The sequence below is a fragment of the Cavia porcellus genome, unplaced genomic scaffold, assembly GCF_034190915.1.
Source record: "Cavia porcellus strain 051 isolate PalLab524CR breed Dunkin Hartley unplaced genomic scaffold, mCavPor4.1 scaffold_7, whole genome shotgun sequence".
NCBI classification, from domain to species: domain Eukaryota; kingdom Metazoa; phylum Chordata; class Mammalia; order Rodentia; family Caviidae; genus Cavia; species Cavia porcellus.
In genome coordinates this window covers 12262196-12286459 of record NW_026947490.1, presented here as the reverse complement: position 1 = coordinate 12286459, position 24264 = coordinate 12262196, and the positions used below count along the sequence as shown (strand labels likewise).

Here is a 24264-nt window from a genome sequence, read left to right as displayed (position 1 = left end):
GTGTGTGAGTGTGGCACACAGTGTGCACGTGTGTGAAAAAGGCATGTAAACAAATATGGTACATGCAAACAATGAACCTCCATTCCCCAAACCTGGCTGGAAATTTACGACTAGGAAGTGCTCCAGGATTATCTCATCCTATTGTTCCTTAAATTTTTAAATACAGCTATTTACCCAGGAACACTTTAACTTAATATACCATGTAATCTGTGCTTTCTTTTAAGTACTTAACACACTCTATCCTGTTTTATAGTTATGTGCTGGTTTATTTATCCCACAAACTTTTGGAGGGAATAAGTAATAGGGTGTATAAAGTCAAACTAAACACCGCATTCTGAAAGCCTGACATTCAAAGTGCATTTGTCTAGGTTTATTTGTGCATACAGGTAGAATCAAAAAGAAACATGTTAATGCAGTATTCGGTAAATCTCCTGGCAATAAAATTTACAGAAATAATGTTCATTTTTACTGAATTTTATTACATATTTTTATCTACTTTTTCAGGCACGAAATAGCTATGCTTATTTCTAGTATGAATGACAATCTTTGTCATGATACAGTAACTGTACAAAGCTCTGGTGTGTGGTTAACAGGGATAGGGAACCTGTAGCCTTCACCCTAAAGACACCCTCTTTTCCCATACGGTTATACTGTCTAAAGTCAGGCTGTCCTAATTTAAGCGTGTGATCCTGCATGCAACTTTCCATTTTTTCAATGCAGAGGAGGAATGAGTGTTTTGTCTAGTAATTTCTCTACAGTGCTTAGCAGTCTTGCAAGTGCCATCAGGGGCTTCTGCTGCTTAGATGACAAGAGAGAAGCTTTTGCAGTCTGCCAGTTATCATGGCTTCCTACAGATTAGCAAGAAACCCTGAGTTCTTCAGACTCTCAATATTCTGTGTGTAGGCAGCTACATATCAGGGAGTTCTAGTCAGTAAAGACAGGTTTCTCTGTGAATCAGGACCACCACTGAGGCAAGATGACTATGATTACTTTCAATACTGGAAAATAATACTTAAAAGAAAGCAACAAGAAATGAATAAATAAGCAAATAAACACATAAATGTACACCTCATGCCTCTAATGAATCCACCAAACAAAAGCATCAACCCAGGTACAAACTGTTCATTGAAAGCAGAGACCCCATGAGGATCACCTTTACCCATTTCTCTTTTAAAAACCACCTACAAAGACCCATTTCTAAGCTCTACAAAAGACAGTCAACTCGTGATTACTCCCTTTCTGTAGCCCCAGACAGAGCTGCATAAATCCCCTTCAAACCTCATTAGCATCAATTATCTACTCTTCCACCAACTTTGCAAAATATACTAGTAGGAATCTCACTTCCACCCTTTAAAAGTCACAATAAATGGGGAAAATTCCCATAACGATGGCAGAAAAACCAAGAAAATGCCACAAGAAAATGAATCCAAATTGCATCTGCCAACATATTACCTCTTTTTATACCGAAAAACAACTGCTCAAAAAGGGTAAATATTTAAGCTTTGACAAAGGTCCCAAAAAATAAGGGTAATGGTACACTTTTATTTTTTTTTATGTGTAGTAAAACAATTCAGGAAAATAGAACTTATATAAATAAAATTTTAAACGATAATAGAAATAATAATTTCCTTAATTAAATGCCTCTTTTGGAAGAAAACCAAATTCATCCTCTTAGAAAGACCTGTCTCAACTAGAACTCTGGTGATTCCTGAGCCGCTTGTGGGTGAAAATCGGAAGGGAAAAAAGTTCAATGACCTTGTAAATCAGGGACGGAAAAAACTGTATCGGTGTGACAGTCTGTACTGCCTCAATGGAATTACAGGGAAACACTTGTCTGGAAATTGTTATTCTTAGGGGAGGGAGGATTGGAAAACTACCAGGAGGCAGAGGGCAAAGGAAGAAAGCTAAAGAGAGAAGGCAAAAGGTAACACAGTGAACAGGGTGCTCCAAGGGATGCAAAATTCGCTTTCCTCTGCCCCAACTGTCACGCAAACAACTTCTACGAATCCTGAGATTAAAAGGAAAACAGTGGTTTTGCACTGGTGTCGGGCGAACGTTCCGGAGCTGGATGAATGGGAAGACTCGTTCTATACACCTAGCGGTGGGTGGATTTCACCAGGCTGCAGCCTCCACACAGCTTTTCTCTGCTGCACTGCAGAGGCGCCATCTTCTCAGTCTTAATGTTCACTCTACTCAATCCTTTTCTCTGCACCCTAAAAAAAAAAGACGCTGCACACCCTCCCCAGCCGGACTAAACCAGAGTCTCCAGAGATACCAGGGTGGAGGCCGCGCCTTTACAGACACCAGGCTCCTTGGATGCAGTGAAGGGGACAGCTCGGACCTCCCCTCCACCGCCACTGCCCTGCGACGCACTCCGCATATTTCTCCCTAAGGACTCCCCAGCCAGCACAGAATCCGGACGCCTCGGTGGTGACCGGCGGGTAGGACGCAGAGAGGTCCTGGGGCTCCGCCACCGAGGCCCGGCAGCACTCTGGCCCCTCCCGAGCAGGCACACACGAGCGCCGGGCTGGGAGCCGCGGTGGTGGGGGACCCAGACCCAGACTGCTGGCCAACGCGCCCGGACGGCTAGGGCGGGGTGTCGCGGCTTTTGTTCCCAAGGCCCTCCTCATTCCCTCCTGGAGCAGCTCAGCGCGCCAGCAAACGCCTGGGCCAGCCAGGCTCCAGGAAGGTGCGAGGTGGCCGGGAGTCTCCGACCCCTCCCATCGCACCCAACTTAACACAAAAGGGAGACGCGGAAATGTACAAAGTTTGCCCGCGGAAGGCGGTGCGCGACCCCGGCGCCGGCTCCAGCCAGGATCGCACCAGGCTGCCGCCACCCGCGGCCGCGGAGCAGAAAGCGGAGGAGGTCTGAATAAGAAGACTGGGGGGAGGGGGCAAAACGGGTTGGAGAAAGCAAGAAGCAGCGAGGAGACCCCCAGGTTCCAGAGCCTTCCGGACTCTTCCTCCCCGGAGAAGGACAGCGGTTTAAGGGCGGATTGGATCCAGGGACGCCGCGCTTTCGGTTTTCCACACGTGCTCTTTCCCTTCCCCCTGCAACCCCTAACCACCCCCATCAAGAGGGCCCTCACCTCCCCAGGGCCCCGTTCCCGAAACGGGCTGAGTCGGGGTCTGCGCGCAGGGTCGCTATCCTTCCCCTTGCCGCGGGATGGCGGGGACCGGAGGAGCCCCTAGGCTCGCCCCTGCCTCTCCGCGGGCCGAGGCGCGCTCCCCAGGGCAGGGCTGGGCGGGAGCAGGGATGCGCAGGGGACCCGCAGGCGTGGGCGGAGGGCCGCGGGGGCCCCCAGACAACCCCCGCTTCCCTATATTAAAGACTGGAGGGGATCGGGTCCTCCCTGGTGCCCGACTCCTCCATCCGAAGCGCGGCACCCACCTCCAACGCCCGAGCCGTCCAGGCTGTCAGTAGAAGCAATGCCAAACTGGGCAGCATCGCTACCCTCGCGCGGGGCACCGAGTGCGCCAGCTGCTGTGCGAATGCGATCCGCCGCGCCCTTGCTCTGCCCGAGTCGCCGCCGCCACTGCCGTCTCCGGGGTCCCTGCGCTCGCACAGCTCCGGGTGCAGTCGCCTACCGCTGCCGAGGAAACTGACTGAGCCAGAGCTCGGCGGCGGCGCTCGGAGCCCGGCGAGTCAGCTGATCAGGCCCGCCCCGCTCAGCACCCGAGAGAGACCCCTAGCGGAGCCGCCGGGGAGCTGCGCCCGCGCGCGCCGCCCGCCAGGGGTCCGCGCCCCCGCGCCCGCAGGTGCGGCCCCCTGACTGCGCTCCGGCTCCCGCGCGCCCGCCGGGCCGACCGCCCCCCGGGGCTCGGGGACTGTAGGAGGGAACCCCGCGTCTGGAGAAGGACTGTGCGCGATCAGGGAAAGGTGAGTCGTAGGACATTTGGGCTCCAGAAGAGTAAAGGTCGCTCGCGGCTCGTCCTCGTGAGCTTGAGTCCTCGACCCCATAGTCCTGCTGGGGGTGGCCAGGAAGGGTTGCTGCTGGGGTGCATCTGCATCCGCATTTCATTTTTTTGTCTCTGGGTTTGAAGAAGTACCGCAGGGAAAGAACGGCAGCAAATGACGCTTAAAAGAAAATAGGATTTCTTTGCTTATGAAAAACGCAAAACCCTTGGATTTTTTTTTTTTTTTTTTTTTCCTTCTCGCTAGTCACGAGCAGCCGACAGCAAGCTGGAATTTTTATCTTTAGAAGGAAGCCAAGGAAAAAGGCGCACGCCCTGGGAAGAAGAGGGTGACCCATTTTTTTTTTTTTTTCGTCCTCCTAAATAGGAAAATTTGGGCATTTTCTGAGATTCGTGGTTTTTTTTACTTTTTTGTTTTGTTAGAGAAAGGCAGAATCATCAGGGATGTAACATCCTTATGAGATGGAGATGAAGTAAGACTTAAAGAGGGAGGAGCTCTGGAGAACTGGCTCTTGTTCAACCCCCATAACCGATGACTTCTGACCTAAAACCGCGCCTGTTCTTTATTGTGTTTCCTAAATTTCAGACATAAACTTTGTGCGAAGCCACTTTCTCCTACGTTAAAATAAGCTGTGCAGTGCTGAGTGTCCGTTTAGTCTACAGTGATCAAGATCTGCCCGGATATGTCCCCTGCTCTAAACCCGAAGTAACACTGATACACCAAGCCTCAGTGCACGTGTAAGTAAGGATGAAAAGAGGCCAGGGAGGGATGCAAGCCTTCTTAGGGCTGCTTTTCCGCAGACCTGCGCTTCCCCCAGCCAGGGGATGCCCCCACTATGAACTATGGCTCAGCCCGCTGCCTTTCTGAGAAGTCAGTGTTAATCTGCCACCCAGCTCCCCTTCATGTTGTCCTTTGCTCTTAATAGCCAACCCTGATTCTTGGGTCACTTTTCGCCCTGAATTTTCTTTGACTGTCCTCAACAACTAATGGCAAATATTTGTTATGCAGTATTTGTTTTCATGCTCTGCATTGTTCACCTTCTACAAAATCCAAAGAGAGGGGCTGGGGATTTAGCTCTGTAGTATAAACACCTGCCTTGCAAACATGAGTTCTATCCCTGGAACCAATTAAAAAAAAAAAATCTAAAGAGGCCATTTCTATTATTCCTGTTTTATAAGTCAAGTAACCATGGACTGAGAATGTGATTCACTGGTAGATTGCATGATTGGCACCAAGGAGGCCTGGCTTGATCTCAGCACCCTAAAAAAGTAAAATCCCAAAACATCCAAACATCAAGAAACTGAAACTAATGAGCTTCCCCCGAATCTGAATTGGGAGAAAGTTGGGACTGCAGCAAAAAGCATAAGATGACAGAGAAAACAAAATTGTTGATATTCTGTGCTATACTGCTTCCCAGACACACCCACCACCATGATTCCATTCACTCCAGTGCAGTAAAGGAATCTGGATACAAAGAAGCACGAGTCATGGAGATGAGAAGGAAACAGGACACCTATGAAAATATTATACCTTTTGTTCCAAAATTAAGAATTTTAAGACCATGGCAGCCCAGAATTACACCAGGCATGAGGTGCTTCTGAATGCAGGGAACAAGTTGTAGGATGCTGGAAGGAGCAAGGCATTTTTAAGGACAAGAGATGTTTAAGTAGGCTATGGTGGCATGCGCCTGTAGTCCCAGGGCTCAGGAGGCTGAAGCAAAAACTTCACACAACTTCAGGGGCAGTCTGGGATACATAATGAGTTCAAGGCCAGCATGGAATCCATAGCAAGAGCAAGACCTTGTCTCAAAAAGCAAAACAAAAAACCACTAAGGAACTGTGGTCAAACATGAAATTAAAAAATATATAGATGAAGTTATAATCTATAAAAATAAAAGTTCTTATTTAGCAAGTTCCTGTGACATGACTGAAACTCGGCCCGTTCCCACATTCCTAGTGAAGGTTTTCTTTTCCTAGGGGGAAGGTGATTAGTCGCTGTGAGTCAGAATGATGAATGTTTGCTACGTTTTTTTCTGTCGCATCACTACTCAGAAACCCTGATGGCTTTTTGCTTCTTCTCGCCACCTCTGCACTTAATGCCATTTCCTGCCCTGTAACTTCCAGATCCCTTGAGCAAGACGTATAGAAACATAACTGGTTAGCACCCAACAGAGCTGGGGAAGGGACCACCATCAGTCTGCTGGGTTCTCCACGGTTGTTCTCCTCAACAACCGTGGTTAAATGCCTTCTCCTGTGAGACATTCATTATCTTTGGGCTGTCTGGTTACTACAAAGTTCTTGCCACATCCAAGGCCCACATCTCTTTCCTCTAAATAGCCACTCAGATATCCTTATTGTGCCTCTCTCAGCTGCCAAGCCGTAAAATTCATTTCTATTCCACACCAAAGATCTTTGCATATGCCAGTAGTTTTCTGGCTGCTTCTGCCTCCAGAGTCCTCTTCACAACCTAAGTGTCTTAGTTACTTTCTTGTTGCTGGGACACCCACCTCAAAGTGGGAAGGATTTGTAGAGGCCTTAGTCCACGGTCAGCTGACTCCAAAGCAGGACAGCCTGGCAAAGGTCCATGGCAGAGGAAATAGTTCCTAGCACAGCTGTTGGAAGCAGAGAGAGAAATCCAGGACAGGGAGATAGATGCTTCCAAGCCACTCCCCCAATGACCACCACCAGAAGTTACATTTAGCTATAAATTCGTCAGTGGACTAATCCACACTGATAAATATCACATCCCCACGATCCAACCATCTTCCAAAATCCCCACCTATGAGCACATGAGACAACAAGGACATCTAAATAACACTAAGCACACTTCCTTCAATTATCACATAGATGGTGCAGTTCCCAGTTGCTTCTATGTGATGAACATTCTCTAAGTGTTCTGGGCTATCTGTATCTGCAGCCTGTTGCATTTGATTTTTTAGTAGCTGTATCCCACGGTAGACTCGGCTTAGTCATACATGCTAAAAATTTTTTAGCTGTTTTATGCTACTAAGACATGTCTCCGTGACTTTCTGTTTAAGCTGTGTCCCATAAATATCACCAAAAGCCATCATAAGTCTGACCCAGAAAATGTGCCCTGTATGAACTTGCTAGAACATCCATGCTCAAATTCCACAGCTTGGGGCTTAGGTGCAGCTGAGTAGTGGCATGTTTTCTAGTATGCTTCAGGCCCTAGGTTCAAGGACCAGCACCAAAAATGTAACCCAAACAAACAAAACCCTAGAGACAAGGTGGTTCAAATGGCACATATTTATTTTCTCATTGTCTGGACGTTAGAAGTCCAAGATGAAGGTATTGGCAGAGTTGGTATTTTCTGAGGTTCTCTGCTTGATTTGTTGATAGTCACCTACTGTGTGTCTTTACATCTTTCCTCTGTGTGGGTTTGTGTCCAGATTTCCTCTTAACAGGCCAGGGACTTAGCTCAGTGGCATAAGCACCTGCTTGGCAAGTCCGAGGTCATGAGTTCAATCCCTGGTAACAAAAAACAAGCAAATAAACAAAAATTCTACCCTCTTAAAAGATACTCATTACATTGAATGAAAACCTTCCCTTTTGAGTTTTTCAACTTGACTACCTGTTTAAAGAACCTGTCCTGCACACCATCACATTCTAAGGTTTTGGGATATTACAACTTCAAGATATGAATTTGGTAGTGAGGAAAGATAAGAGACCCCCATTTAAAGCAGCTACCACCTGCTCTGTATTCCAGTCACTAATTTGATGTTCATTGCCCATGACGTAGTTCTACCTTTTCTATTGGAAGATTGTTCAACTGAACAGATAGAAACAGAAATCAGAGAAGTCTGCTTTCTCTGTCATGTGTCAAGTCAGCATCCTGATTCCCAGGTGGTTTACCCTCCCTGTGACTATCATACTCTGGAAAATAAATAAAATGACTCTTTACATTTCTCTTGGAAAATGTTGCTAAAGCTTAAACCCTTAGTAACATTTCAAAGCCATATTTGCTTCCTAGAACTGCCATAACAAAATGCCACAGACTAGGAAAGTTTAAAGAACAGAAATTTTTTCTCTCACAGTTTGAAATACAGGCAGGGTTGGACTCCTCTTAGCTTGCAGATGAGCATCCTCTTTGTTCTCTTGCTGTGTCCTCATATGGCTGTCCCTCTGTGTCCTTGCAGCGGCCCTGATGGCTCTGTGTCCATATCTCCCTTTATAAGTATACTAATTAGTTTGGATATGTTCCCACCCTCATTATCTCATTTTAACTTAGTTACCTCTTTCAAGGCCCTGTCTCCAAACACAGTCACGTTCTAAAGTGTGAGTTTAGGGATTCAACACATAAATTTTGAATTGAATATTATTCAGTGTATAACAGAACTCCTAAAATTATATCACATCTAAAGCTAGACTCATATTCATCCTGGGGTGTAGATTCTTTTCCGAGTCTTTCCCTGTGTTTTTTGAGTCAGAATGTTTCCTGCATAGCCAAGACAGTTTCTTTTACTGCCTCTTCATTAAGTATTTAGACGGGTTGGCTCTTCCAGACTACAAGAGTGCTAACACCTACTCTGGTGGTGCTGCCTCTGTACTGCACAGTTTATTAACTGTGATGGTAGACACTGCTCCATTTGAGAGTTTCACGTATTTTGGACTTCATCGAAATAGTCTTCTTTTCTCAACCTAGTGTCAGCTTATCTTCACAAGTCACAAGCAGATCCTAAGTTGCATTTTTATTCCTCTTTCTACCTTCTCTAAGACAGAAGGGCACTATTAATTTCTTTGTCTTGACTACTACCTTCAGTATCTACAGAAGTGTGAACTGCAAACTGCTAGGATTATTTCCAAAAGATGAAAAATATTTCCAAAAGATGAGAAATATAAAATAAAAATCGGCCTTTATTCTGAGAACACGGAGAGAGATGACCGGCATCCCCACCGCTGGCATCCAGGCGATCTCTCCGGCGGACATGTGGCATGGGGGCATGTAAATAGCTTCGGTTTGGGGTGGAACCTAAGGCGGGCATTAGGGATGCTCAGGTAGCCCATTGGTCCTAGGTTTGGCGCCATATGTAAATTTCCAGGGGCGGGAAGATGGCATCACAGGTAACTTCCTAGGGGCGGGGGAGATAGGGGCTTCCTGCTTCCGGTTGAGGCTTTCCTGGCTACAGTGTCCTATCTGGGCCAAAACCCTTTCACAAACAGCAATCTAGCTTTTCACAGTAAAACGGTGGTGGGCCAGTTTTTTTCTTTAATAAGTATTTGTTTTTCTGTCTTTTAAATGAGTAGGCATAAGGATATGCTGTCTTAGTTACCTTTTTACTGCTGAGACACAACACTCGGTACATACAAGATACAGGAAGAAAGGTTTATTTTGGCTCCCAGTGTACGGAGGTTTTGGTCTATAGTCAGGTGGCTCCAAGACAGAACAGCATGGTGAAGGGATATTGCAGAAGTTCGTGACGTGGCAGGCAGGAAGCAGAGCAGAAGCAAAGGAGGAGAAGGGATGTATACCCTTCCAGGCCACAACCAGTGACCCACCTTGTCCCACTAGGCTTCACCTCCCAACGTCACACCCAGTCATAAAACCATCAGTGGTCTAATCCAGTATCACATATGCATGATCCAGTCACCTCCCAAAGGTCCCATGGATGGGGACATCTAGATATAAGCCATAGTAAATGCTTAAATTTATAATTAACAACGAGTATATCTACAGTAACTATATTTATCTAATAGACCTACATGTAAACAGGAAAGTTTAATTACATTTTTTCTTAAGCTATTGTTTCAATTTTGGGGTCTTTAGTTCACTAATGTATCTATGATATCCATATTTTTGAATAATATAATACTTTTCAAATTAGCTCTTCTTTATCAACACTATACAAAATTACTTTAGAGAAAACTGCTGATCAAATGAATCATATTTTACAAATAGGCTTAGGTATTTCAGTAGTAAATGCACAGGACAACAAAATTAAATGTTTAATCAAGGACCATTCTTGGAAGATGGCTTAAATTACTTGTCTGAAGAATGGTAGTAATCCTAAGGTTGCTGAAAGATCTTAGGTAAAAGACCATTCTTATATTTTATGGAATTAAGGAGAAGAACAAGAAAGGAGAATGAAGTAGGCTGTATATACCAATTCAGAGGCAGGGAAGGTGGAATCATTCCAAGAGCAGTAGGATAATAGAGCCATGTGGGGTTTGCATGGATTCTCTTCCCTTGAGAACTTTGGAAGTTTGTGCAGTGATAGACTATGGTGGAAAAAACTTCAGGCTTCAAGAAAGTCTGACTTCTACAGATAGCTTTGGAAAGAGTTAAAGAAACTACCATGGCCTTGGTTCCTAAAAATCCTGCTCTCAGCAGGCTCTGTGATGAGGAACTGAGAAGCCACCTAGGGTGGGTCTGGTTACCACAGAAACAAGTTCTGTTAGGAGGACAACAATTCACAGTGACCTGGCATTGATTTTGCCAGAGGTATGTTGGCGCTCACTTGTTACCTATTTTGATTCCTAAGCAATGTTTTGCTAATAAAATTTCCAATTTTGTGAGTTTTTTTTTAAATAAAAGGTAAGTTTGCTATTGGTCTACTCTTATTTGCAGTCTTCCAATGTGTTCTCTTGAGTGGGAAAGAAAAAGGTGAAGCATTATCCAGTAGGCTGAGAATTGGGCAAGACCCTGAGCACTCGCAAGGGCATGTGTCTGGTATGTGAGGTATTTGCATCCTATCTGCAGGTGGTACAGTGCTTGGAATGGCTGCTTTCCATAGAAGCTGAAAGAATTCCGGGGCTTGTCCTGCAGCGTGAAGGACCACAACCTGTGCCCTAGGAGAGTCACTCCCCATAGCAGCTGCAGGAAAACACGGCTCTCAACAGGAACTAGTGGACCCTGGGGCCACTGTCATACACAACATCAGGAGACTGAGGTTGTGTTATTCTCCAGGGTAACTAGATCTCTACCTCTAATCAAGTTATATCTGGGATTGGCCTTCATATTATGTTTAAGGACAGAGAAGTCCTAGAAACTTTGATGGAAAACTCAACACTCAAAATCTAAATGAAAGTTACAGCCCGAAATGTGTTACCTAAGTCTAAGGTGAACGGGAAGATTAAAACAACAAGCCTTGAATATTTACAAACTAGTCATGTAAGTAAACAACATTTTGCATGATAAATACATAAAGCATTCAACAATAAATACACTATAATCAACCTCTCTTGTTTTGTGTGTGACTTACCCCAGTTAAAATAAATATAATTATTAGAATTGGAGGTGTTGGGGCTGGGGATTTAGCTCAGCGGCATAAGCACCTGCCTTGCAAGCAGGCAGTCGTGAGTTCGATCCCTGGTACCAATAAAAATGAAAAAGACCAAAAAAAAAAAAAAAAAAAGAATTGGAGGTGTTTGTGATTGTGGAATTGATCCAGAGTTTGTGTATTCTTCCATTGTAGGTAAGGTTAAAAAAAAAAAAAAAAAAAAAACATATTCACTGCCCTTGAAGAGCCTATGTTTAAGTGAAAGAAATATCTGGAAGGAAAAGGAATATGTATATTGGGAAGTACAATGTGGCATAAATTATCTGTGCACACATATGTGAATTTATCAGAAGCAAATTAGAGTTTCAGACCTGTAGTGTTGGAAGGGATGGATTGGGGACACAGTGATGTGATTCATCTTCACATCCCCAGCCCCAGGGGATTTGATTGCAATGTTAATGCAGAAAAGAGGCAAGAAGGCGGTGCCTTCTAAGGAGGGAACAGGAAAATGCGTGCAGAGCACTCATGCTGCGAGATACACAGGAATAAGTTGTTGGGGGAGGAGTCTGCATTTGAAGAGCTATAGAATTTAAATGAAAGGGAATGGGTAACTGTGGGCAACTGCTCCCATGCATTTCAGTCATCATCTGACATACTGTAGTATTTCTAGAGAAGATTTGCCAGTGGCAAAGTGTAAAGGGAGTCAAAGGGTAAATAAGTATCCAGAAGAACTGAAAGAGGAGCATGTCAGATTCCAGGGATGATCCATAGATAAGCACCTTCCGAAACGTTTGTTTAAAAAATATGGTAGGAAATAACTAATAAAGAATGCCCAAGGCATTCTTGTGCACCAAATTGAGGGCTTACCAACAGGATCTCTTCCAGTGTGTGTTTATGAGTTATTCTGGGTTCACTCCCCCTGGCCCTAATGAGGTGAGAAAAGGTTAAGACAGGCACTAAGAGGAAAGAAGAGTTTCATCAAGAGCTCTCACTTGACACCTATAATTCTGATGCTGAATCACAAGAGAGGAAAAGTGATTTGGAGACTTTGTTGCAAATGAGGGCAATAATAAATTCAATTTTCAGTTTGTGTCTGGGATCAGAAGTACAGAGACTACAAGTAACTTAGATATGCTGACTACAGTTTAAAGAAAGGCTGAACGATAGATGACCACTATTCAAGATGTAATGTAGGTGTTTTCCATTATGTATTCTGAGCACATTTGTTGAAAATTATTTAGGAGGATTTAACATATTACAAACAAACATGTTTTACATTCCTTACTCATGTAAGATACCCATAGGCACTTGAGGACTGACACAGGTTTGGGAGATAAACTATAAATATCCCTGTGTACTAGGTCAAGACTCTTCAGAGAAACAGAGATGACAGGAGAAATTCATATATATATATAATATATATATGAATTTGTATGTATTATATATATGAATCTATTACTTATATATGAATCTATTACAAGAATTGACTCGAGATTATGGAGGTCAGTCAGCTTTCTGCAAGCTGGATAACTATGAAAACCAGTGGTGCAATTCTGATCCAAAATGCCTAAATCTGGAGTGGTCACTGATTAAAGTCCTAGAATCTAAAGGCATGAGAAACTGGAGCTCTGATATCCAGTGACAGAAGATGGATGTCCCAGTTCCAGAAAAGAGAGTCAGTTTGCTTGTCCTTTGTCTTTTTGTCCTTTTTCAATCTTTGCTGGTATAATAATGCCCACCCACAGTGGAGTGAACAATCTTCTCTACCAAGCCTACCAATTCTAATGTTTATCTCTTCCAGAAGCATCCTAACAGATGCACTTAAAAATGATGTTTTACCACCTGTCTGGGCATCTCCTTAATTCACTTAGATTGACACATAAAATTAACCATCAACCCTGTAGTGTGATATGAGGAAGAACTGCATTGCATTTCTACATCAAGGTTATTTTTCAGTGCATAAATTCATTGGAATAATACATTTTGAGAATAAAGAGTAACATTCTCTGATACAATTTCCAAATTGTGTTATGTGGAACCATGGTTTTATGACCTTGTTGTTGGCTAACATGGGCCTTGCTTTAACAGAAACAGAAATTAAAACTAAAGCACAAGTTTACAGAAAAAGTTTTAAAAGAAAAGTTAAAGGGAAGCTAGAAAAGGACTCCAGTTTAGGTAGTTGGAGAAGGTACATTGCAGAGGGGTTCAGACTGTCATGTGAAGGCGGGAGGCTGAGTTTAGGATCAACTAGTGGGCTGGTTTGATTGTTATCTCAGTACTGGCATCACAGTGCTAGATCTTTATGGCTAGGGGATGGTTTCGCTCCCAGGAAAGGACTGCCTCTGGCTGTGTTGGTCTCAGTCATGTGGGTCGCCGCCTTTCCTGGGAACTAGGTGATCAGGGTATAGCTGAATGTCCCAGTTAACCTCTAATGTTGATGTCCTAGGCCTTGAAGGGAGATGAGATCATGTAATTCCAGGGCCAGGCAACCTTAGCCAGCCAGCCCCTAAGCAGATACTCTCTAAATAATCTGCATGTTTATGTAGAGCTGAGAAGAGAATTCATCCAAGATTTTCAGCAACAAAGGGTACAATATGAAGCTCAAACTTTGTTCAGTCTTAGTTAACTTTTGGTCATCTGTGGGTGCAAATGAAGCATCATGATTCATAGCAAAAATGGCTTTTCAGTCCCAGAAGAAGACACAAGCCATAATTTCAATGAGTAGCAGGTAAAGGCCCAGGATGTTTACTTGTTACCTAACCGTATGGTGATCACTGATTATGTCATGACTGGACCAGTATATTATAAGGCGTTAAATGCATACATGAAAAGAGCTCTATAATCGAATAAGTTTGAAAAAGTTAAGGAAAATTGAACAAATATTTTAGAAAACCTACAATACTTTAAAATTTAAAGATGTGTTCTAAATTTTAAATAGGGTAACTCTAGTATGAAGTATCCTTTCCTGAATTTTGTTTCTGTGAGATGCTTGGATTTTTTTAGGCCTTTGTAAAAATAAAGGCTTATTTTTTTTTTTTTTTTGTCTTTTTCTTTTTTTATCGGTACTGGGGATCGAACTCACAACCACACACTTGCAAGGCAAGCGCTTAAGCCACTGCGCTAAATCCCCAGCCCCAAAACAAAGGTTTATAATGTCAAAGCAAATGTTCTTTTTACTGGATATGTTTCTACACATGGCCTTGAAAATAAATTAGTAAAGGAGGAAAGTAGAAATACTAGGCTGACAGATATTTTAAAGTAGGGCATAGGATGCCATAAAAAGCGTTCTGAAAGTTTAAAGTAGGAGTTAAAACGAGTGCTATATGAAAGATACTGGATTAGAGTCTTTGAATATTTATTGCACAAATGTGCAAGTGCATGACCAGCTTCTTCGCGTGGGGAAGACATTGGATAAAATCCAACTCACATTTGAGATTACTTCCTTTCAAAATTTCATAGGAGAAAAGAAGGCAGTATTGCTAAGTTTACAAAGATAAGCCCCTGGATAAGATTTGAATTCATTGTGCTGTCTTTAACTATCCAGAGAAAGGCCTTCAAGAAGTGGTCAGACCTCCTCTGAAGACAGGTTAGAGTTCCTGTGGGGAGGACGGAAGGAGGCAGCTATGGGATTAATTTGGAGAGGCGCCTTTGCTGAAATTTCTCATAAAGTATACACAGAGAGCAAGGGCATGAGGAGGTATAGAACTCTCCGGGTCAAAAAACAAATCTGAATTTCCATAGCTTTTCTGTATTAGTCCTTATTGAAAAATTCATTTACCACTAATGGTGTCAAGTGGCTCTGTCAGCACTCATTATTATAACAAAAAGAAAAATAAGAAGAACCAAGCCTGAAAGTAATGTTGGCATTTCTGTTTTCCAACAGTTGGGGAAAACAGATTCTGTTATCTAAATCTCGCAGAGCCAAGGATCCAAAGAGCTACCTTGTTCGGTGAGTTTATAAAGCCTCGTAAGAGGTACTAGTAAAAATAAAATGGAAAAAAAAACCAGACAAATGAAAACAACATAAATAATAATTCTAAAGCCCTAGCGCACGCCCTATTTTAAATCCTAGGAAATACCAGATCTAATGCTTATTTTTTTTACCTTTATAAGAAAATAAGTCATAGATGTATGAGTTGTACTAACCTCAATTCCATGCCCGCTACTAGGAATTTTTTAAAAATAAGATTCTATAAACAGTTCTGAAATAACCCAGTCTGTAGTGCTAGCATGCTGGTCTCGGTAACCTTACACATAGGTAATACGGAAGATATTTTATCAACCAGAATGAAGCGGCTCAGGCAGGCACACACAGTGATGTGTGTTCACTCATGGACCTACCTGTTTTCGTTATTAGTTTTCCATGATAATCATTCAGGGTAAGATTGATTCTCCATGAGCCATCACACAGTGGCACTTAGAGCTTTACTGGTCCCTGTAGAGTGAGAGAGAAGCAGTTGCCTTCCTGGGTTATAATAGTTCCACTTGAATAAATAGCAATTTTGACCTGAATTTGCAAGCTCAGAGCTCGCTCGTCTTTTACACACCTGATGAAAAGATGTTGAATTCCAGGCAAAAACAAAACAAAACAAAACAAACAAACAAACAAAAAAACCCACTTTTTCCCCCTCATTTTTGAACTCCCTGGGTAAGTAAGGCTTTGGTTTAACATGATTCTCCTTGACTCTGAACATACCAGAACACCTCCTCCCCACCTGCCTACATAAGTTGCAAATGTCAAGACCTTTCTTTAACAATTTTTCCAGTGCCTGTGAGTTTAGAAAGAATCTAGAATCAGAATGTCTAGAGCTGATGGGGAGAGGGTGGTCATGCAGCCCAAAGGTTTCATTTGATGAGAACTTACAGAAGACCCAGAAAAGTGCAGGAATGTGCGTAGGATCGAGTGTTTATCGGCAAAGCTTGGCACCAGTTTTCATGAATTCTGATCTCATTGCATCGAGTACTTCTTGGATGTAGTGCCCTCGCAGAGTTAGGAAAGTAATGGAACACTAACATCAACTGTACTTTGTGAAACCTTGACATCTGTCTTCATCTGAAATTGGATCTTGGATTTATAACTCAACTCAGAAATACGTTTTTGCTAGGTGTGTTGACACACACATGTAATCCCAGCTCTTGGGGGTCCAGGCCAACCTGAAGTACATAGCAAGACCCTGTCTCAGAAAAAGCAAAGCCTCCTTTGATTTCCCTTTGAAGGGAAGGCAAGTGTCTCTCCTGCAGTGTTCTTGAAATAATTATGTGGCTGCTACTCTATTTTCTGTTATTAGGAGCCACCTTCAGGAACACAACACTGACTAGAATTTTTATGTTATCACACTGAGCTAAAGTTTGCCTTCCCTTTACTTTTATCCTGGGGTCTCTGTGCTGCCACGCAGAGTAACACCAGTTGCAAATAGTGACTCTGATTTCAGCCACACCCCACAGCTTCCCAAATGTCTCCAGTTACCAGTGTTCCCTTAGGCTTCTCTTCTCAAAGTTAAGCATCTGATTTTTCTAAATTGTGCCTTGTAGGATACAGTTACCAAATCCCTCATGATGCGTTATTTTCTACAAATGATCATATTCTATGAATCTATTCATTCAACTAATACTTACTGAGCATGCATTATGTTGAAGACACTTTAAAAATAAATTAGACAATATAGCATGGTACCTATAAAGAAAAATTAAGCAGAGTAAAGGGAGATGGAGAATATGTGTATGCTTAGAGAGTTGAAGACTTGCTGCTATATTTAGGGTGATCAGGAAGGAACTCAGTAATGAAGTGACCTTTGTGCAAATAAATAAAACAAATGATGGAGGAGGACTTTCAGTTATTGGAGAAAGAAGATTTGAGAATAAAAATGAGTCTGCTATGTCTGAACATGACCACCCTTGAGGTTCCAGTGGAATGAATGAGGGTATAGTGGAAAGGGGTGATAGTGGGAAAGTCATTATGGAATGAACTGTCCCTTGAGAATGCACACACTGGACCCCTAAATCCCAAGACCTTAGAAGGTGTTTGGCAATGGAGTCTTTAAAATGGCAATAAAAGTAAAATGAGATCATTAGGGTGGGCCTCAATCCAATATAACTTTTGTCCTCTTAAGAAGAGAAAATTAAGACATAATTTGTACACAGGGAAGATCATTTGAAGAAAGAGGGCAAGGCAATCACTTATATTCCAGAGGAGCCAGAAGAAACTAACCTTATTAACATTTGATTTTGGAGTTCCAGCCTCCAGAACTGTGAGAAAACAACCTGTTATTGTGCAGGTCACTGGTCTGATACTGTGTTGTGGCAGCTCTTGTGAGCTACCACAGAGGTGAAAAGAGCCATTGAGTATAGGTCTTTGAAGTCATTTTAAGTATTTTGAGAAGAGTGTGAGCCTTGAAATTTTTGAGCAGATGCAGGGCATAATTTCATTGATACTTTAAAGCAATCACTCTAGCTCTTACATTGGAAGTAGTCCATAGGAAGGTAAAGAGAGAAGAAAATCCAGTAGGAGGGTATTGCCAAAATTTATGAAAAGGTGGAAAACGATGAGAGGAAAAAGGTTTGGAATATAATTTGAAATTAACACCCAAAGGATTGTTGGGTAAATTGGAACTGTGATGAATGGTAGTGAAAATGATTGAGGAACTGAGAACAACCCAAGGGATTTGCTTATCACAACTAGGAATATGGAGCTAACATTTATCAAGATGTCTAAGACATCAGCAATTGCAGTTTTTAATGGAGAGGACCAAGTGTAATGTGGATATGATAGGTTTATGATGTTTACTCATCTTTGAGTTTGAGATCCTGTTGGATAAATTAATTTAGAATTCAGAGGACTGGCCAGGGCAAAGATAAAGCTAGTATTGAGTGAACTTATTACTGTATAAAGAAAACAAAAAGAGAAGATTTGAGATCAAGGATCCTTGGAAGTTTTGAGGTTGGCAGGACAAGCAGCAATGAACAAAATCAAGAAAAGAAGGAGTAGCAAGAGAAGTAGGAAGAAAATGAAAGAGTGATTTTAAAGAAAATGTATCAAAAATACATCTCATGAAGAGAGAATGATTACTACGGTAAATGCTGCAAATGTAGAAGATGAGGAGCTCATCAGACTTAATGACAGAGGAATATTGACCACCAGAGCAGGTTCAGGGAGTGGCAGGGAGGGAAGGATGATTGAAAAGGTTCAGGAGGGAACTGGGGAGATGAATTTGAGTGCATAAAATAAGCTTTTAAGGGTGTTTTGCTGTAAATGGGCAAAGAAATTGTGTGGTACCTAAAGCAGACCACCAAGAGCTAGTATTATTTTAGAATCACCATATGATCAGCTACAAGGGGAATAATTCATTAACAAAAGAACACTGACTAAGAAGGAGAGGGAGCCACTATTGGAACAGTGTCCTAGAGTAGGTGAGTTTCAAAACAGCAAAATACAAGAGTAAGGGCGATTGATCGTAGATAGGACCAACATCTATAGCTGGGTTGCCTTCTGTATGTGGCCATTTAAATTTAACTTAAAGAGATTTAAAATTCAGTTCTTCAGTTGCTCTAAAAACAATGGCTAGTGACTAGCGCACTAGGTAGGCAATACCAACTAGACCACTGTTTTGGTCATTGCAAAAAGCTCTGCCAGACACCACTGAGATGCATCCTAAGGGGAGGCAGACATTTGTATGGACACATACGTAGGTCAGTAGGTCGAGTGGTGGTGGGAGCTTGGCAAAGGTCTTTACTGATTTCCTCCACTTTTTTATTTGAACAGGAAGCAAGCTCATGGGCTGTGTAGGATTAGGTTTAGGTTAGTAGTTACCTTAGTAGTCTCTAACATAGAGATACCAGTCAGGACAGTGTGTGTTTTTCACTAGCCTTGTTCACTAGCAGGAATGTAGTCTTTAACTAGGAAAGCGAACTGGTGCAGTGAATGGTTTTCAATCCTGGCTGCACATTGGCTGCATCCAGATTCAGCCTCTTCATCAAAGTTAGAGGGTGCAGCTAGGAATTTGGCTCAGCGGCATAAGCGCCTGCCTGGCAAGCGTGAAGTTGTGAGTTCAATCCCTGGTACCACAAAAAAAAAAAAAAAAAAAAAAGAAAAACTATAGCCTAAAATAGAAGCATATTATCTCATTTATGATAAAAAGGAAGAAGACCAAAAAAAAAAAAAATTAGGGCTGGGGATTTAGCTCAGCGGCCTAAGTGCCTGCCTTGCAAGCAGGCATTCGTGAGTTCGATCCCTGGTACCGATAAAAAGGAAAAAGACAAAAAAAAAAAAAAAAAAGTTAGAGGGTGCACCTGAACAACTTCCTCCTCCTTCTCCCCTTCTTCTTCCTCTTCTTCTTCTTCTTCTTTTTCTTCTTCTCCTTCTCTCTTCTTCCTCCTCCTCCTCCTCATTCTTCTTTTTTGAGACGTGGCCTCACTATGTAGCCACACTACCCTCAAACTCATAGAGACTCTCCTACGTTAGATTCCCAAGTGCTGGAATTATAGAGGTGTGCCACATGCCCAGCTATAATTGAACATTTTGAAATGATCCCTGAGCATTGATCTATTTTTAAAAATCCCAAACAATTCTAACACAGATATATTTTACAACTACTGAGTTGGAGCAAGAACATGGAGAAAATGTATAGGGAAATGAGGAAAAAGAGAATTTGCATGAAAATCACAAAGTGCAAAGAAAGGGACTCAGGAGCTGTGGAGGGCCAGGACATGGGGTGGCACCGTGAATGCTCAAGGCTGATGGCTAGTGAGGAATGGGCTGGGAATTAAGAGCTTCTTGGGGAACAAATACTAATGGATAGAAGACACGGTGAGACTCACCTTGCCTCTAAATCAGCTCAATTAATAAAACATAATGATAACATAATTTAAAAACTTTTTCACAACCTCTCTGAAAAAAAACAAAGAAGCAAACTTAACTTTAGTAATATATTTAGTATATAACTTTAGTAATATATTTTAGGTCATCAACATACACAAAAATTTCTTTCTAAATGAAAGCACTGTCAAATGTGCTAATGAGATATTTGATATCTTTCTTTTCCTCAGTACTTTACCTTCCAAATTTAGCCATCATTTTATGTGTAATACACATCCCTGTTCAGAGCAGATGCATTTCAAGTGCTCAGTGCACATGTGCAGTGGACAGTGCCGATCTAGATGAAGATGATGAGGGTATAATGTGTAATTTCCTGGGAGCATTTCTCTTGGAATACAAGCAAGCCATAATATATTCAATCTTTAATCAGCCAGGTGTGATTACATATAATTACGTTCTTATCTAACCCAATCTAGCTTGACCAGAAAAGTATCATGAGAGCCTGAGTCATATGCTCTGCTAAAGTCCAAATATACCGTGTCAGCCACATTTCCCTAATAGAGGTTAATCTGGCATGCATTTCCCAGTGAACTCATGCCAGCTTCAGCTTCCAGAGGCCCCTGTTTTCTTGTTCTGTGTGCTCATTTAATGATGTGGTCTGCAAGCTTACACCTGTTGTGTGCAAGTGATATTTTCTTATTTCTGATTCTTGCAATAACTGATTTTGGAAGGGAAAGGAAAATGCTTGCCATACAAATGGTAGCAAAGCTATGTTTGATTTATTGGCCCTGAATTCTAGAATTCAGTAACACCCTACGACAAAAAAAAAAAAAAAAAAAAAAAAAATCTGCTGTTTAAATGATTTGAAGCTAAATTTTCAAAGGGAGGTGGAGAGAGGACAATATCTAGATAAAAGTACTCAGCAAATTGAAGGAAAGTGTGAGAGGAAGAGAGACAGAAAGGGTATCCTCAGACATCCTCAAGGTGACAATAGGAAGTAAGAATAAATTTAGATGTGTGCTTCCCGTGTGTTTGTAGCAATGCTGGTGAGTGGGAAAAACCAATGTGATACTTGCGCACAGCAAAGTAAATATGGCTTCACCAGTGGCGCCTTGTGTTGGTGCCGTGAGACTGACAACTAGAATTAAGGGACTAAAGTGTTGGTCTTTTTCAAAAGTAATTGACCTGTATGATATTGCTTGCTCAGCTGGAACAAGATTTAAAGGCTCCTCTTCACACAGGCAACTTGACTAACCCCAGAGCTAGGAAACCTTTTTGTACTGCCCAGACCATTAGAGCTGGGCTTTAAAACAAGATGCTCACAGCACTAAAGAATGTTGGAGTACTGAATCAGAGTCTTTGTCTTTTTCAGACATTATTCATTCTATCTATCTATCTATCTATCTATCTATCTATCTATCTATCTATCTATCTTCCCACACACACACTCTCTCCTGGGGATTGAAACCAGGTCTCTCACTGACCCACATCTTCAGTCTTTTTTCTTTTTCTTTTTTTTTTGAGACAGGGTCTTGCTAAGACTCTAAGTTGCCCCAGCTGGGTTGGAACTTGCCGTCCTCCAGTTTTAGCCTCTCGGAGTGCTGGGATAACAGGCATGTGCCTCCACACTCTGGTTTACGCCCTCTTTTGAACTTTTTTTTTCCAGTAAATGTAGTACATAATGATGTATGTTTTTAGTTTTTGGAGTCAGGGTCTTTCTGTGTAGTCCAGGCTGGCCTTGCACTTAGAGTGATGTTTGTGCCTCAGCCCCCCAAGTATTGGAATCAGAGGCTTGCACCGCTATGCAGTACGTGATGCTTGCATTCATCCTGTGCAGTTGGTATATATTCAAAGCACCTCTAAATTGGTTTTACAACTCCTTCCTTCTCCTCTGCTCCCTCGTCCCTTGCCATCTCTGAACTAGTTTTAAGCATCGTTGTCTACTACACTAGATAGAGGACACAAACTATGAACAGACCACAGATGTGTTAGACTAGGTTTCTCAGTTGCTACATGGTGACACTGTGCTGCTCCACAAAGCTTCATCCTTCTTCCTCTAAATAAATGAGAATAATATAGTCAGCTGGGTGGAGTGCTTAGGAGGGTTAGAGTGCCTGGCTCATAATGGGAATTCAATACAATAAATGTAGCTTAGTGTTGAAAATATCATGGCTTGTGCTTGGAAAAGGACTTTTCATTTGGTTCAACTGGTTATTGTACCACAACAAAGATGAGTTGGCCAAAGCAGCCTGAATCTTGGTGGATTTAGAAATAGGTAAGGGAGAAATGAGCCCGAGGCTGGGACATCTGCTGCAAATGCCTGCCATGATTTTTGTAACCTGCTAGGAAATTCTGATGGGCTGCCCGGTATCTGAGATGTTTCTCTATCTTCTCTTCTCACCATTCTTCCATCTCCTCTCTCTTTTCTCCCCTCTCCTCTCTCTCTTCTTCTTCTCTCTCTCAATTTTATTGATATATATTTCATATACCATATGACTCGCTCATTTAAAGCATACAATCCAGTACTTTTAAGTGTATTTACAAATAAAAGGAGTGATTGAAAAATACAATGAATGTTCACATCAGGAAGACCTATAACAGTAAAAGACACATTGCCAACATGAGATAAGTGTGTTTGAAGCAAGAAAGTATATTTTGAATATTTTGAGGGGGATAAATGTCAGTGTGTCTTTTATTTAAATAAGCCCTAAAAATTTAAATATTTACCATACACTCCATCACTTTGTGCAGTCATTGATATAATCAATTTTAGAACATTTTTATGACCACAGGAAAAAAAAATCTTGCAGCTTTGTCATCTCCTTAGCCCTAAGCAACTACTATTCTACTGTCTCTTTCTTTTTTTAAACTTTATTAAAAGCAAAAAAACCAAAGCAGAAAAAGGGTAGAAATAATACATAATTTTTTTTTTAAACCGGTACTGGGGATCGAACTCATGACCGCCTGCTTGCAAGGCAGGTTCTTGTGCCACTGAGCTAAATCCCCAGCCCCAAAATAATACATAATTTCAAAAAAATAAACATTAATAAATCACTAGTTGATAAATTACATATTGTCCTCTTAGAAATAGTTGTTCAAGTTACAAAAGTAAAGCATACAAAGTGGATATTCAAACAGTTCTGTTCAACAATCCAATAAAAACTTAATAATATGGTTATCAATCTTACACACTTAAACATACATGTAGTTACATACATCCTTTAGAGCACTTTTCCTCTCTTTTTTACAATAGCAATTACACATTTTGAGTTTTATTACTCCTACATTTCTTATTACTTTTTATACTAAAGTTATAATATAATATTTATAAATATGATTCTTATTTATTTCACTAATGAGGATAGTCTCAAGTTGTCTCCATTTGTCTATGAAGGCCTCAAGATCATCATTTTTTATAGCTGAGTAATATTCCATTGTATAAAAACACCACATCTTTTTCATCCATTCTGTGATTGATGGGCATTTTGGTTGTTTCCAAGATTTAGTTATTACAAATTGTGCTGCTATGAACATGGGTGTACATATATCACTGTGATTTGACCTTTTCAGTGTTTCTGGGAAAATATCCAGAAGGAGAATAGCTGGATTGAATGGTACTTCCAATCCTAGTCTTCTGAGAAGTCTCCATACTGATTTCCATAGTGATTGCACCAGTCTACATTCCCACCAGCGGTGGAACACTGTTCCTTTTTCCCTGAAGCCTTGCCAAAATTTGTTATCAGTTGATTTCTTGATGGTAGCTATTCTTTCCAGAGAGATGAAATCTCAATGCTGTTTTAATTTGGATTTCTTGAATGACCAGTGATGTTGAACATTTCTTCATGTATTTATTTGCCATTTGTATATCTTCATCTGAGGACTGTGTGTCCATCTCAGATGCACATTTTTGGAAAGGGTCTTTTAATTTGAGGGGCTTGACATTTTTCAGTTCTTTATATGTCCTAGATATAAGTCCTTTGTCTGAGGGGTTGCTGGCTAAAATTCTTTCCCATTCTGTGGGTTTTCTTTTCACTCTGTTGGTGATTTCTTTTGAAGTGCAGAAACTTTTCAATAGTATGAGATCCCAGTTGTTGATTCTTTGAAGTGTTTCCATGCAGTTTGCATTATGTTCATGAATTCTCTGCCTACCCCTATGCCTTCAAGACTTCTACCTAGCTTGTCTTCCAGTAGATTTAGTGTTTCTGTTTTAATATTTAGGTCTTTGATCCATTTAGACTTTAGTTTTGTGCACGGTGATAGGCGTAGATCTAGTTTCAGTCTTCAGCACGTGGAGAGCCA

The 24264-nt window shown here is 41.7% G+C and overlaps 1 protein-coding gene across 7 annotated transcripts in view; it reads right to left on the bottom strand.

Moving 5' to 3' along the window:
* The window catches only part of App (amyloid beta precursor protein), a 240414-nt gene extending 236803 nt beyond the window's left edge, over window positions 1-3611 (bottom strand). For all 7 annotated transcript variants that reach the window (XM_003467185.5, XM_013149773.3, XM_013149772.3 and 4 more), the window contains exon 1: window positions 3392-3611. In XM_003467185.5, coding sequence (XP_003467233.1) covers window positions 3392-3448 — 57 coding nt within the window. In that variant the 5' untranslated portion in view covers window positions 3449-3611. The remainder of the gene's footprint in view (window positions 1-3391) is intronic.
* Window positions 3612-24264: the final 20653 nt, after the last annotated feature.